Source organism: Hypomesus transpacificus, chromosome 13 (assembly GCF_021917145.1).
Source record: "Hypomesus transpacificus isolate Combined female chromosome 13, fHypTra1, whole genome shotgun sequence".
In the NCBI taxonomy this organism is placed as follows: domain Eukaryota; kingdom Metazoa; phylum Chordata; class Actinopteri; order Osmeriformes; family Osmeridae; genus Hypomesus; species Hypomesus transpacificus.
Genome location: NC_061072.1, coordinates 9,545,533 through 9,560,751, shown reverse-complemented (window position 1 = coordinate 9,560,751; position 15,219 = coordinate 9,545,533). Strand labels below are relative to the sequence as shown.

At 46.2% G+C, this 15,219-nt stretch overlaps 2 protein-coding genes across 8 annotated transcripts; one reads left to right on the top strand and one right to left on the bottom strand.

Annotated features, from left to right (window-relative positions):
- Positions 1-518: 518 nt before the first annotated feature.
- Positions 519-12,098, bottom strand: fbrs (fibrosin). Of its 7 annotated transcripts, none has more exons than XM_047032071.1 (19): positions 11,270-12,098; positions 10,279-10,862; positions 9,217-9,402; positions 8,644-8,679; positions 8,502-8,531; positions 8,346-8,394; positions 7,782-8,133; positions 7,447-7,667; positions 6,932-7,224; positions 6,774-6,818; positions 6,480-6,575; positions 6,130-6,213; positions 5,875-5,913; positions 5,402-5,473; positions 4,761-4,920; positions 4,469-4,549; positions 4,199-4,285; positions 3,887-4,100; positions 519-3,574 (listed from the first exon to the last, which is right to left on the bottom strand). In XM_047032071.1, the coding sequence occupies exons 2-19, from the start codon at positions 10,585-10,587 to the stop codon at positions 1,876-1,878; spliced, it is 4,053 nt and encodes a 1,350-aa protein (XP_046888027.1). In that variant the 5' UTR covers positions 10,588-10,862; positions 11,270-12,098; the 3' UTR covers positions 519-1,875. The 7 variants fall into 7 exon arrangements, with proteins under 7 accessions (XP_046888027.1, XP_046888028.1, XP_046888029.1 ...); XM_047032072.1 differs by having other exon boundaries at positions 11,701-12,098; XM_047032073.1 differs by having other exon boundaries at positions 4,199-4,282; positions 10,279-12,098.
- A 360-nt stretch (positions 12,099-12,458) lies between these two features.
- Positions 12,459-15,171, top strand: chmp2a (charged multivesicular body protein 2A). Its single transcript, XM_047032216.1, has 6 exons — positions 12,459-12,613; positions 12,900-13,067; positions 13,175-13,354; positions 13,510-13,640; positions 13,911-13,972; positions 14,065-15,171. Exons 2-6 carry the CDS (start codon positions 12,900-12,902, stop codon positions 14,184-14,186), a joined length of 663 nt encoding a protein of 220 aa, XP_046888172.1. The 5' UTR covers positions 12,459-12,613; the 3' UTR covers positions 14,187-15,171.
- The last annotated feature ends 48 nt before the right edge of the window (positions 15,172-15,219 follow it).

Genomic DNA, 15,219 nt, shown 5'->3' with positions numbered 1-15,219 from the left:
GATATCTCGCGAGACGTTATTCAGCGCGCCCCTTGAATTTTTTGGAACACACGGAACGCAAGGTTTATCATCTTTAAGTGCCAACATTAGACTCGACTAACCTCATCAAATGCGAATCTATCCTTTAGTAATTTGAGGCATCACGAATTGAATCCTCAGTGTGGCACTCTGGTCCAATAACTTTCTCTCTGGATCTCATGTGTTGTCAAATTATTTGCGGTGGTAAACTTTGTTTTCAAGTGTTATTGCAGCCATCAATCATCTTTTCTTCAAAAGAACCTTGGATTTTAGATCTTGGTGACTGCAGATTTATTTAACAAAAGAACATTCAAAAAATGTTTAAGCTTTAGTCCAGCGATTAGGCAAGACCTGTAGTGTAAGGTCCCTCATACAGGCTATTCAGAGCTATGTTCATATTGTTTTGTCATTAACTAAGTTATTAAGTTGATGTCCAGTCATTTCTTTTAAATGTTAATTTAAATACAAATGAAGTTAAACAAACGAGACTAAAGCACAACCAAGTTACCAACAATTCATTTAATAATTAATCTTTGTGGTCTCTAGGAGAGGGGGGTTGGAAAGGTATAAAATGGTCTTAATAAAATAATCGACCCAAATTTCTTTTCCACCTCAGTATACCCACTGTTGTGTCCTGACTCGTTTTTGAGTCATTTTCAGTGGTTCAGTACAGCAGACGTCCCATTCTTCCATATAACTTATCTTTGCTCATGAAACATCTCTGTAAACTCTCGCAAGAGAGGGTTACATAGTCCCAAACGATGATTGGTACTACATGACACCAATACACAACCCCTCAGTGTACAATTATATTTAAAGGTCTGATCAATGAAGAGGCCAGATGTTGTGAACATTGCATCTTGCATTCAGAAGCATCAGTGAATCAAGCCTTTACTTCTGGACGATCTGAAACAAGTTTTACCTAACAGATAAGGGAGTGCATTGGTGATACCTGAAACAATGACAAATAACATAACAGTGAATATATTTATTACCATTATAGAAGATAATTAATGTTAACAATAATAATTACAAAGGCATTTTCACTATTCTACTATATTCTGGTCCTGCTCATATAGAGTCAGAGAGGAGAATGGGAAACAGTTTCATATATACGTTTTAAAATATTGTGTCCACCCCACAATGAAGTACAGTTCATATCATCCACTGAAAAAGGTGAAGAATCTCATGTAAAAAAAAAAAAAACATTGCAGAGGGGGAGGTCATTTTAGGGAGAGGCGGTGAACTGAGGTACAGGTGCTTACTGTCCTTGAGAGACTTATAGAATCTTCATGTTTCACCAATAATCTGTCTCCTCACAACTGTAGAAGACAAAAAGGAAATCATACACCAAGCCGCCCTCCATATTCTTTTGCTCTCATCCACAAAAGTCAAACAGGGTTGATTAACGCAAAGGGCTTCATATGATCCCAAGAGTTAAAAAAGGAAAGGATGAGCCAGTACATAAAGAAAGTGCACCTTCCTCTGCCAAACCTGAAAAGGCTCACTTTAACATTATCATGTTAAAACTGAAGAAAAAAAAGAAAAAAACTCTGCCTCTTCAAACAGAACTACCATTATCGCGTATCATACAGGATTCCCGACAGCATTCTTAAAATAAAAATACACTTGGATGCACAGAAATCATGTACCATTGCACTGATAGAACCATTGTGGATAATATACTGAGTCATTCTGGCAAGTCACAATTTTCATCCCAAACCGATCACACGCATCTTTTGAGAGCTGGGGTGTACAGTTTGGTGAGAGGGGGTCTCCTCCTGTCAGAGAGCGGAGTAAGAGCAGCACAGTAACCCTGACATTTTCCCCCTCGACCACCTCAGTCGAGTCCCAGTACTATCTGGACTCCCCGTCTTTGTGGGTGCTGTACAGAGCCAGGTCACCTGGGCCGAGTCTGGAGCCCCGAGGAGGTGTGGCGGATCTGCTGGCCACCGAGGGAATCAGGGGTGGTGGTCCCCCGACAGACAAAGCTCCCACAAGGCCTGCAGGGGACTTACCCAGGATGCCGTTGGGCATGTGGTGCGGGTGCAGGGCCCCGATGCGAGAGTAGAGGCCAGGGTGGTGAGGTGAGGGGTTGGAAGCTCCGGGCTGGAGGTGGGAGTGAGGGAGCAGGCCAGGGTGGAGCTGCTCCATGTGGGCAGCGTGAGAGTGGTTTTGGAGGTGGGCGCCGGAGAGGTGCGGGTGAGAATGCATTCCAAAGTAACGTGCCCTCTCAAAGTCTTCCCTCATGATTTGGGCTCGCTGCTCCTCGTCCATGAGGCTGCCGCTCGGAGGTCCCAGGTGGGGAGGCCTGTCGAAGTGATGGGCCATCAGGCCAAACTCCTGCCGTACGGAGGTGGGGGCGGAAGAGGTAGAGGTCTGGGGGTGGTGAGGGTTGGCCCCGACCGCGGCCGCCATGGCCGCTGCCCTCTCAGCCTCCAGGAAGCGCTGGGCATGCTGGTGCTGGAGCAGCCGAGCCAGGTGGGGATCGGAACGAAGGGCCAGGTGGGGGTCAGAGCGCATCGCCATGGCTTCCCTACGCTGCTGTTGCTGCTGCTGAGCTGCCAACTCCCTCCAGGGGTCCCACGAGGGGAAGCCATGGGGGTGCTGGGGGTGCCCCTGGGGTGGGCCATGGGGGTGAGCAGCAAACCGTTCCCCTCCGTGACCAATGACCAAGCCCCCAGCGCCGGCCGCACTTCCCAGGTAAGCCTCGATGGCAGCCTGAGCCCTGGAGCGCTCCAGCAGAGAGAGGTGGTGGTGTGAGGGTTGGTGTGAGTGTTGATGTGAGGGTTGATGTGAGTGTTGATGTGAGTGTTGATGTGAGGGTTGGTGTGAGGGTTGGTGTGAGGGTTGGTGCTGGGTGGGAGGAGGCAGGGGTACCCCAGGTGTGGGCGTCAGCGAGTGAGAAGAGGAGGAAGGGGTGGCAGAGCGATGGTGGTGTGGGCGGCTGTTAGGCCTGTCGTAGTTATGGCTGGGCACGGGGGGAGGAGGCAGGGAGATGGGGATATGCTCGGGCTCCTCTTTCCGCTCCTCTTTGACTTTGACTGGAGGGAGGAGGGACGGTTTGGGGACGGGGGTTGTGGTCCGGTCAGGCTTCTTACCCTGGGACAGAGAGGTGACAGTGGCAGAGGTCGAGGATGAGGAAGGGGGGCCTGCATCTCTTTGGGAGGGGCGGGGGGATTCGTTGTGGTGACCATGAGCAGCAGAGGGCTGCTGCTGTCGGGGGTACAGGTCATGGGGAGAGGGCGCAGAGGGGCCAGAGGGTGGGGGAGTGGTGAGCACCGAGGAGGAGGAGGAGCGCGGCCTGTCTCGGTCTGCCACCAAAGAGGAAGTGCCCGGTGCTCTTGAGGATACGGTGTGGGGAGGTCTCTTGTCCCCGTCTCGGTCTCTCTCTCGGTCCCTGCTCATGCTGCGGTTCAAGTCCTCGCCAGGCCCGTTCGCTGCCATAGGACCACCGTGCCCGTTCATGTGGGAGACGGGGGTGTTGCTGCGGAGCTTCAAGGGAGGGGCCACCGGCGACATTCGCACAGGTGGACGACCATACAGCATGTTGTCCCTGCAAGAGAGAAGCATGGTGAGGGGAGGAGAAATATGACTGGGCAGTGGGGGGTCAGATGGCTGAGCGGTTAGGGAGTCGGACTATTAATCAGAAGGTTGTTAGTCCGGCCATGCAAAATGACGTTGTGTCCTTGGGCAAGGCACATCACCCTACTTGCCTTGGGGAGAATGTCCCTGTACTTACTGTAAGTCGCTCTGGATAAGAGCATCTGCTAAATGACTAAATGTAAATGTGGTAAGATATTCCGAAGTTCACCCAACGTCAAGCTACAAACAGCTGATCTCCTGTGATACGATGTCATTTATCTACCTGTCTTTTTCATCTTTGATGTGAAGGATTTCTCTCCTCTCCATCTCCTTTCCTCTGTCTCTCTCGTCCCTCTTGTCAGCCCCTTTGGCCCAGCTCGGCCCGGCAGTGAAGTTGGGAGGGCCGCCGTGCAGGCGATTCCAGGGGTCGTGAGGGTTGTTCAGGCCCCCAACTACACCAGCAGGAGAGTCCTTGTGGCCAAACACTGAGCTGCTCGCTGTAACAGTCCAAATTAAAAACACGTTATCAAGGGTTAGCTTGTGCAAAACCAGTTATGGGTCTTAAGAGCAGGATTTCTTAGATTTTTTTACGTACCCAGTGTGGGGCTGCCCAGTCCTCCAAAGGCACTGGAACCCAAGGCTCCCAGAGGGGTGAAGGGGGGTGAGCGGCCGTAAGGGTCTGCTACACACACACCAAGTAAACAGAGAGGGAGGTGGAAGGGCAGTTATGAGTATGACCATGTGTTGCATGGCCTTCAGATATGGTGCAAGAATCAAATCAATCCATGGGTGAGTTAACACGCCCCGAGGAGACGTGTGTCGAGTGTACACCAGACAGACGTGCCCCTATGAAGGAGCCTCTTACCCAAGTGTGCCCCCGGGGTGAGGAAAGAGGAGTGGGGCGTGGATGGAGGGATGAAAGGAGAGGAGGACGGATTGACTCCACCTGTAGGGAGAGAAGAAGAGGCACCTCAATGCAAACCAACAAGATCAAACTCCTCAGATAAGACACCTCTGTATTGACACACCGGACATCAGACCTCATACGATTACACTTTTTCCACAATACGTCATTTCTTCCTAGGCGTCAATAAAGGACCTACTATTACTAATACCAGACTAGAATCTTACTGAGCTAAGTGAAGGCAGATACCTACCAGGGGCTGTGAAGAGGCTGGCAGGCCTGGTGAGGTCATGGGCAGGGGGAAGCCCACCTCCCAGCGGCCCCAGAGGACCCAGTCTGGGGTCACCTGCTCCCGGAAGACGAGCCAGCAGCTCATTACGGAAGTCCAGCTTGTGAGGATCCGCATGCATCAACTGAGAGACCAGGGAGACCATGAGACCAGGGAGACCATGAGACCAGGGAGACCATGAGACCAGGGAGACCATGAGACCAGGGAGACCATGAGACCAGGGAGACCATGAGACCAGGGAGACCATGAGAACAGGGAGACCATGAGACCAGGGAGACCATGAGACCAGGGAGACCATGAGACCAGGGAGACCATGAGACCAGGGAGACCATGAGAACAGGGAGACCATGAGACCAGGGAGACCATGAGACCAGGGAGACCATGAGACCAGGGAGACCATGAGAACAGGGAGACCATGAGACCAGGGAGACCATGAGACCAGGGAGACCATGAGACCAGGGAGACCATGAGAACAGGGAGACCATGAGACCAGGGAGACCATGAGACCAGGGAGACCATGAGACCAGGGAGACCATGAGACACATGCCGAGTAATACACTTTTCCCAAACGGGGGTTGTGATCCAGGTTAATTGTAGCAACGCACCTTTACTTTCTTCTGATGGCTTAGAATCATCCAGGCCACGTGCACATGCATGGCACACCACTTCCCTGGCTTCTGTATAAGAGGGAAACACAACATTATCCACTGATTCCCAGTGACTCCAGTTAAAGCCTTCTCACTCCAGGAGTCAGAGGCCACTGTCATGTAGACTATTCTTCTGTATTGTACTGCCATCAAAACAAGAAGAGGATTTCATGATCTTGAGGAGAAGTAGAGATTAGTAAAGCAAATATCAATCACTTGTATTGGTCAGTGCAGTATTCCTGTAACATTTTAAGCATGGGTATGCAGCAAGAACGGAAGTGAAAAATATGTTCCGCAATATTACACATCTGTGTGCAAGGGCATTTCATTGATCATTCAAATTGATTATGATCCAGAGGAAGTGAGTGAGTTAAAGAGTTAGAAATAGTGCGAGAAAAAACAGGATTTAAAAATCATCAGTTTTTGCTTACATTACTGACTTTCAACGATGTCCCAAATGGATCAGTTAGCTAAAAGAGAACAGAATCGTAAACCATTTTGGTTAACACATTCCACTCTTTATGACTATGTTTATCTTTTGCACTCTTTCCTGCACCGACTAGGGCCCCATGTCTTGGTGCATTCATGGCTAAGTGATCGTGACTATCAGTACAGTAAAAAAAGAAAACTGTCATCTGCAATCATCCGCACAATCAATATGTGACAGGTTGAGTAGACATCCTTACCCGTGGGTCTTTAGGCTGCAGGTGGTGAGGCACAACTCCCAGCCGAGCGTTCATCTCAGGACCTGTTCCCTGGGGGACAAGAGGCTGTCACACAGCACACTGTGAGCTGAGATCCACACAACGCACACTGTCCAAGTCAACACCAATATTAAAACATCAGCAGAAACTAAAGATATAAATAGGAAATACTAAATGAGCGCATATATAGACAGTCCTCTGTATATATATTCTGCCAATAAACAGGCAGAATTCTAAGACGGTGGTTGCTATGAAACGCCTGTTATCTGAACAGGCATTTTGACGGCACAAGGGAGGCAAACGGTAAATTGACTTATTGTATTGACTCTCACCTTGGGCTGGAAGGCTCCTTGCACCGAGCCAAAGGGCCCAGCAGGGGGGATCACTGGCTGGATGCCTGGCACTGAAGGAGGGTACTGTGGGAAGAACTACATCAGCCACACACACAAACAGAAACTGGTTAAAACCAGTGGTGCCTTATCTAGTAATATACCCATAAAGCCTATAAAAGGGTATGAAAAAACTGAAACTGACTCAAAAGTGGCGCAGTCAATTTCAGACCTTTCAGTCTTTTATGAGGTAATAAAGGTCTGTCGTGCTTCAGTAATGTATGAATAGGAACTTACGGTGTGGCGGTAGAGCCCCTCCATCTTTCCAGCATACTTCTCAAACTAAGAGAGGGAAAAGGATGGGTTACATCACCTGTAGAAAAGTATCATGGCTGGCCTGAACCCTGCCAGAAACTCAAGTTTCAAGTCTGTCTGAGCCCAAATTGTCGTCTTACCAGAGGCGGTGCAGTTGCAGTAGGGTGCAGGAAAGGCGTGAAGTGTTGGTGCGTGTGTGTGTGCTGGTGCTGGTGGTTGTGCTGATGGAACTGAAAGGCCAAGGGCTGGATGCTGGGCTGGGCCTGGGACGTCCTGCCGGAGGAACCAGAGCTGGAGCTGGAGGCTGACGGCCCCCCAGGGGTAGAGCGCCCCGCCCCGCCGTTGGTCTCCGTCCCGGGGACACTGTGACGACCCTCTCGCTCTTGGGAGGCGAGGAAGTGAGAGTTCAGACCCTGACGCAGCAAATCCTGGTCTGTAGTACGAGGCAGGTGTGAAGAGGAACTATGAGGATACGGACCTCAATGACTGCTTTCAGTTATGCTAAGTGGCACTACGCTTCACTGGGTGATAAAGACTAAGACTGTATAAGACTGGACTTGAATGACTTCATCCCCATTCATTTGCTACTTTGAACAACATTTATACAGCGTTAGTACTCAAGCCATGAGGATAGAAGAACTGCGGCTGACTGTACCTGCAGCTCCGTGGGAGGACACCTGTAGAAGGGGGGGCGGCGGGGGAAGACCGGGGGAGGAAGTGAACAAGGAGCCGGACCCTGCTCGTGAGGGGGGGCGGAGAGATCCTGAGGAGCCTGGACCTCGGATGAGGGACAGGGACATGCTGGAAGAGGGTGTTGGGGGACGCAAGGAGGAAGATGCACTGGATGACGACGGCGGCTTGACTGAGGTACCGCTCCTGCAAAAGACAGCGTTTGTCAATTTCACATTTCAACAGCCCACTGCGTGCATAAGGGGGGCGCGTTTTCAAAGGCAAACACCTAGACATTCGAAAGTGACCACCAAAACCGACCTGTTGCTGGTCCCCATGTTGTAGATGGAGTGGGGCCGTCCAGGGAAGGAGAGGAAAGGCTTGTGTTTGGAGAGCGAGGGGTTGGGCTCGTGGCGCTGGTGGAAGCCGTTGTTGCCGTTGAGGTGGCTGGGCCGGGAGGCAGTGGCCGGGGAGTGAGAAGGCAGGCAGGTAAAGGAGTAAGAGGTAGAAGAGACAGGCTCGGGGTGAGGCGGCTCCAGGCTCCTCTCCTGACTGCGCTCGAGTCCAGATACGCACGGGGTGACCATGAGCCGGGACAGGCTACAGCGCGCTGGAAGGGGAGGGCAGCCTTTGGCCATAGAGGAGGCCATGCTCATAGGGGTAGGCTCCATAACTTAGGACGGAGAAGCAATCATTAAATTAGTAGCCAGTTTATCTAGAACAGGAAGTGGTCTAGACAGCAACGCTATCGACTTAATAAGAGCGAGGTTTTAAAGTAGATTTTGTGTTCAGTGTGAACATTTCCAACAGACGGTTGACTGCACCCAATCAATTCATTACAAGAATAGACTTAGAGGCATAAAGCAGTAGAAGAGGGCGTTTTACCTTTTCTGGTACTGACAGTGAATGTTGGATCCATATCATTGTCAGATGCCTGGAATACAAGAGGAAACACACAATTACAAAAGGAAAATATGACAATACCAAATGAAATATAAATTACAAAATAACAGTAAGTGATTTGATGTAAGCAGCACCCACCTTATCTGCTGACTCACTCTCTGTGTCACACTGAAGAAGGGCATAAAACATCAATTAAAAAATTGAACATCTTTGTACGGAGCTACATTTGGAGTCTAGACAGAGCGTTGTTCAATGTAAAATGCTATTCATTATAACTCACGATGTAGCCAGTCTCCAGGAGCAGAATCGCTCCACCCTAAGGGAATCATTACAGTGTTATATTATTGCCACTGACATTCAACTTCACCTCTGAATACTGGTTAAGTCCAACTATACACCAATGCATGTGTATAACTGGTCAACAGCTGGGGTAGGTTCAGTGTATTTGAACATTTATGCATGTAGCAGATGCATTTGAAGCTTCACTAGAGTTAATGTTGCCAGTCTAAGTGCTTAATATAATACAATACTCTTATTTAGTAATACGAAGTGTACATACACTTCAGCTGTCGTCTTTTTAGCCACTTCACAACACATACTCGTCGTATCTCAAAAGGCAAGCAGCACCCATCCTGTTACAGTTCCAAGGATGTGTTGGACCTATACAACGTGTGTCTGTAAGCCTGTACCCAGTAGGTCATCTAGTGTGAATTCTTACGCTACGCACACATCAAGTGTGAAACGGTCAGCAAACAAAACGCATTCAATAATCGCACACCGAACAACGCAAACATCGTTGGAACATGCAACCGTTACACATCACAAAAAAAGCCTTCATCTTTTATTTCCGAACCTTCACATTTGTCTTTCTTCTCTTCTTTCTGTTCCTGTTCCAGCAACTGCGGGAGTAGCTGGGTGGGGCCCCCTCCTCTGCGTCTGTGAGGGGCCCTCCGCCGTTCTCCCCTGGGCTCCTCTTCCTCTTGCTTCCCCTTCCCATGAGCATAGCGGCACGCTGGGTAGGCTTCAGAGAACAGTCCATCTGAGAAGAAGAGAAAAACAACTGTGTTTACATAGAACTGCAAACAATTAGCCAGCTACTGCGCTGGAAATAGCAACCCTGTGTGTTGATTGACTTCCTGGTTATTTCTCACACAGATAAAAACGTGTAATTGTTAGGGAAATGTTAAACCCATAACTAGACTTTAAGGTTTTAGGGTTATGTTGAATATGAAGTATTTACTACGGAAGAGTTAAGTCAGTTAACTGAATGCAATGGTGTTAGGTGCAGACATTTTAGAGCTACTGAGAGGGCAAACAACGCTAAGGTACCATGCATGACAAGTGGCTCAGTCGCATTGCTCGTCCTGTGTTCCCATGTTCAGTTACTTAGTGTAGTTTATATGACTGTTCACAGGAACCGATCAGTTCATCAACAATGGGTGCAGAGAGGACATGGATAATTCAGGAGGAAAAAAGTTCAATTTATCCATCTATTAAGACCCATTAGAGGACATTGCTGTGGATCTACTAACATTTACAGTGGTTTTTAATTGGTTCACCTGCTCCAATTACAACATTAAAGGTTCTTGGATTGGAAGTGTGGTGCTTAGCTTACTTAAATCGAGTTAAATGTTGCATCTGAGGAAAAACAAAATGCCTGCAACACCCACATGAGGTCTCACTGAAAGGCCTAAAAGGACTTTGGTTGTTTTAATTGTATTGACATTTTAGAGTAATTATCAACTAACGAATTACAGATGCATGCTTCATGTATATCAGACCGATGGATTTCGGAAACGCCGATTCGAGTCTAGATGTTAGGGTTAGTCACAGGTTACTTAATGTCTGTGTTGTGAATGTAGCAGCATTCCATCATGTCTGGGTTGTCTAGTCTGGGGATTGTGTGCAATCTTACCTCTAAGGCCTCCAAGCTGATGAAGCTGGCAATGGCGAAACCATCGATGATGTCCTCTTCGCAGGACACCGATTCTCGCTTCCTCCGTCGCGGAGGCCTGTGCCTGACACCGGGGAAAGCGGGTCGACATACTCTACCCCCAGGACCTAAAACCGAGTTTGCTCCGGAAACCTTGCGGTCCGAGCCCGAGGAAGGAGATGTGGCCCGTTGATCAGCGAGGTCTACTCGTCTCCTACGCCGTTCTCTGTCGCGCTGAGAACGGGACCGTCGGCTCTGTCTGAACCCACCGCTTCGACTCGGACCGTCCATGTCAAAACAGCACCTATTCCCAGTCCAATCGAAGGCACTTTTTAAAATCCCGGTCCGGTCGAAGGCACTTTGCCTAACCTCAAAATTACCACCACCCCACAGGCCCACACAGGAGCCCCTGTTTAAAATGGCGTTAACAGCAGCAGTCTTTATTATTTTGCGTCCTTTGAGAACATTATAGAGGCCTCAGAGCTTTTCACTCTATAAATTCTGAATGTCATGTCAGCTCACTGGGATGTAAACTTCGTTCCACCGCAGAATGTATATAGCTGCTTCTGTTCATGGGGAATAAGTCCAAATGTCAAGACATGGCTTTTCTGTCTCAAAGAATGTGTATGTAAACACAGATGACAAGCGTTAGCATACCGACAAAGCACTGACGTCTAGTTGGTTAACTAAAACATACAGGCGAAATTGATATTTCAAAACCACGTTAAAAGAATTTAAACCTTAAGTATTTATTCGGAATATTTGAAACGCAACCTTCGCCTGAACTCCACAAATTTAGGCACGCGCCGTCAAATAGCAAAATAGCCTAGCTTGCTATCTTACAGCTAGCTAACTAGATGCCACTGTCAATTCACAGGAGTAGATACACATGGCTTTATAATGAGTATGTTACTAACAGCTATAATTAGATATCTGCATGAGACCTATGAGCTCATAGATCGTATGGACTTACCTTGTGCTAAGATTATCTGGTGATATATTAGCACAAACTCCTCTAGTTAGCTGTCCTTTTAGGTAGGTTGCTTAGGCAGCTATGGTTAGCTAGCTGATTACCATGTTTTTCGCGACTTCTATGTACTACACAGCCGATAACGTTAATTCGTTGATAAAGGAAGAAATGTTAATAAAACGTATCTGAAATACGCAGGGGCAGACAATATATAAATGGTGTGGCTATTTAGACAACTAGCTGATAATATCGTCCTGCAGCTGGATAGACAACATTCTTTGACGATGATGGGCCCAATACAAATGGTTGAATTCGTATCAAAGAAAGGCGTAGCTGGCTTGCTAATGCTATACAGCTATCTAATCCACAAACAAAAAGCGATTAATTGTTTAATACCAAGCCTGTAATTATGTAATGACGGTTTTGCCACCCACCATCCGTGTGCTATCGACGTGTTTGTTCCTACATCAATTTGTTTTCGCACCAGATCCATTAGGCATTACCAACGAAATTATTCAAGGCCCAACTAAACCCCGGTCTTGATTTCCATTCACTGGAGTGTTGACCCAGCCTCTCTAGGCTAAGCACCTCCTTCAAGCAGTCCACTGTAATCCAATGTGTCGAGGGAAGTACAAATTCTTGCCGGCGTTTCCGGTTGAGCCGAATATCAACTAACCAAAGTCCTCAAGTGTATTGAAATTAAATATCACAGTTATCTTTCTGTTATTTCGTTGATCTTGAAAACTATCTTATTGAAGATTTAGGAGACACCAATGGTGTCAGCGGCAGTGCATTGTGTGCTACGGCGAACTGTCTTCCTCTCTAATCATAATAGTTGTGAATCGTTGCCATTGCAAGTACATTACTGCCTCCAAGTGGACACAGTTGGTCTTGGTCAGTACACAACTGTAATTTAACATTTTGTAGGGAGTGAAGACTTGATTGTCAAATAGTGGCTACACTTTATCTATCTACCTATCTATCTATCCCTCTCTCTCTCTCTACCTATCTATAACTCTATAATAATGCTCATCATACTATTTATTTCATTATTATTATTTGTTTTTACAGATCACATAAGTATTATGATCTCCCATTATTTTTTATAAAACTGCCGGGCTCACAAAAAACAACAATATTGCTAAAAAGGTGCGCCCGGAGAGGGTTATGACGCGTCACACGTACTTTACGTCATATCCCGAAACTGGCTTCTGCGGAAGTGTATGAAAGAAGAAAACAAATAGGGGATTTAAAAGCAGTGAAGAATTATCGAAAAAAAAATTGCTTTGGAACACTGAGATTGTTATTGTTTGGACACTAACTGCCTTAAAATACACCTTACTCAAGGTAAGATTAGACTAGATGAGGTGGGAACTAAAAGTAAAAAAAGAAGCTTGGCTAGCTTGGTAGCGACCAATTAGTAGGCGTTTGTAAATGGAGAATTAGCTCATATTGCTTGATCCGCAGGCCTATCTTGCTAGCTAAGTTTTGAGATTTCAATCTAACTACACATTCTGGCTATATTACTTAACGTTTCCTGGGGCTAACGTTACCTTGTCACTGTATAATACAACCTGGCTAATGGTTCCAGTGGCAGAGGTAACTGACTTTCACACATGACGTATTTCTGTAGATGGACTTCCTATTTGGGAAAAGGAAGACTCCGGAGGAGATGCTGAGGCAGAATCAGAGAGCCCTTAATCGTGCCATGAGAGACCTGGATAAAGAACGCCAGAGATTGGAGCAGCAGGAGAAGAAAATCATTGCTGATATTAAGAAAATGGCCAAACAGGGACAGATGGTGAGAACAGAGAGCAAAAATTACTTTGTGTAGTTAAAAACTCAAGACTGGTGGTGTCAATCGTGACTTGTATTGATATTACTCAATCACGCCTGTTCATTTTACAGGATGCTGTCAAGATAATGGCTAAGGACCTGGTTCGCACAAGGCGATATGTTAAGAAATTTATCATGATGAGGGCAAATATCCAGGCAGTCAGTTTAAAGATCCAGACACTCAAATCAAACAACAGTATGGCCCAGGCAATGAAAGGAGTCACCAAAGCCATGGCAACCATGAACAGACAGGTGAGCACAAATACTTTGAATCATATATTGTAACTATTGGAACTTTTACAAGCAGAAGTGTCACACTTGAAACATGTTATTATTGGCAGACATGCAAACAGATTATCTATACCCTCTCATTCAACGTTTTTGACTCTTCCTCTTAATCCAAATAGTTGAAGCTGCCACAGATTCAAAAGATCATGATGGATTTTGAACGACAGAGTGAAATAATGGACATGAAGGAAGAGATGATGAATGATGCTATAGACGATGCTATGGGTGACGAAGACGACGAGGATGAAACGTAAGCAAGTTGGATGGATGAGCGGTTAGGGAATCAGGCTATCATTTAGAAGGTTGCCGATTCGATTCCTGGCTGTGAAAAAATCACTTTGTGTCCTTGGGCAAGACACTTCACCCTACTTGCCTCGGGGGGAATGTCCCTGTACTTAGGCTACTGTAAGTCACTCTGGATAAGAGTGTCTGCCAATTGACTAAATGTAAGTTCAGAAGAGAAAAAGAACACTGAAGGCATACGTTTGTGTGTTCCACTAACTCTCCATTTACTCCACAGTGACGCTGTTGTGTCTCAAGTCCTGGACGAACTGGGCCTCAATCTCTCCGACGAACTTTCAAGTGAGGCATTCCATCAATGCATTCCTAAATTGTCGTCAAGTTTGTCCCCTGTAAGTATGCAGCCATTTTAATTGTTCTTCATGTGCATTTAGATCTGCCAGCCACTGGAGGTAGCTTATCAGCCGCAGGGGCAAAGAAAGCAGAGCCCCAAGCTGCTCTGGCAGATGCTGACGCCGATCTGGAGGAGAGACTCAACAACCTCAGAAGGGACTGAGAATGGAGCGGGTGACAGAGACCAGCACTTGGGCTTGAGTGTCAATACAGATCCAGAAGTATACTTTTGTGTATCTCTATCATTTCTTTGGGAAGGGAGTTGGAGCACCATTGAAATGGTTCAGTAAGAAATCTGTTGTTAAGGTCTATGGCTTTTTTTGTTTTTTGATTGTTTTATTACTTGTGTGCAGTATGTATATTTTATCATCAAATACATTATGCATACCTGATTGTACTTGTAAAAAAGAAATACAACATATATATATATATATATATATATATATATATATGCTGAACAATTGCCAAACAAAATGTTCAATTTGAAGGACAAATTTAATAAAGTTAGGGTAAATTCCCACACCCAATGATATGTTATTTACACTCTTAAGAAGAACACTAATCATGACAAGTAAATAATCCAAAGTCAGTGACATTTGATTATATCAGGTTTTGTATGTTATTTTTTGTGTGCAGTGATCAATACATTTGCATAACCTTAGCTTTATTGTGGTGTGCCTATTATGGGTGTACACTTGGTAAGATATTAACAAATGATTAACATCATGGTTATGTAATGATGTTCTGTCTGATTTGTTTGCTTTAGATTTCTTTTTTTCTTGTGCTGATGTACAGAAGATTGGAACTATAACAATGGCTGATGGGAGGGGTTGGTCAGAAAGCGGTTTGGCTAGATGATCATTACTTTCTGATCGGGGACTTTCTGGGACTTCAACAACACAAGTCAATGAATTTCACATCGAAATTAGAGTGGGCACAGATGTACTATGTGTTTTCATAGACAAACAAAACGGGCACTCCATAATGTGCCTAGTAAGTCTACTGGTCCTTTATATTAATCCTGGGTTTTGGTGTTTGGCAAAATTCTTATCAAAGTTTGATAAGGAGGTAGTTTATATTTTTGAGAACTTAAAAGATCTTTTTGCCTTCCTTTATCCAATAAACTTTTTTTCACATTTGACATGAAAGATCTGGTTGTCAAATCTGTAATAGTCATTCCTCAAATCAAGAACTAA

Bases quoted from the DNA above. Each gene is read 5' to 3' on its own strand.
- fbrs (XM_047032071.1), bottom strand. From the start codon at position 10,587: ATGGACGGTCCGAGTCGAAGCGGTGGGTTCAGACAGAGCCGACGGTCC. The intron at 8,680-9,216 runs GTTCGGAAATAA...TGATTCCCTTAG, and splicing joins GAAGAAAGACAAATGTGAAG to GGTGGAGCGATTCTGCTCCT. The intron at 5,474-5,874 runs GTAAGCAAAAAC...CCTCTTATACAG, and splicing joins CATCGTTGAAAGTCAGTAAT to AAGCCAGGGAAGTGGTGTGC.
- chmp2a (XM_047032216.1), top strand. From the start codon at position 12,900: ATGGACTTCCTATTTGGGAAAAGGAAGACTCCGGAGGAGATGCTGAGG. The intron at 13,068-13,174 runs GTGAGAACAGAG...TTCATTTTACAG, and splicing joins TGGCCAAACAGGGACAGATG to GATGCTGTCAAGATAATGGC. The intron at 13,973-14,064 runs GTGAGGCATTCC...ATGTGCATTTAG, and splicing joins TCTCTCCGACGAACTTTCAA to ATCTGCCAGCCACTGGAGGT.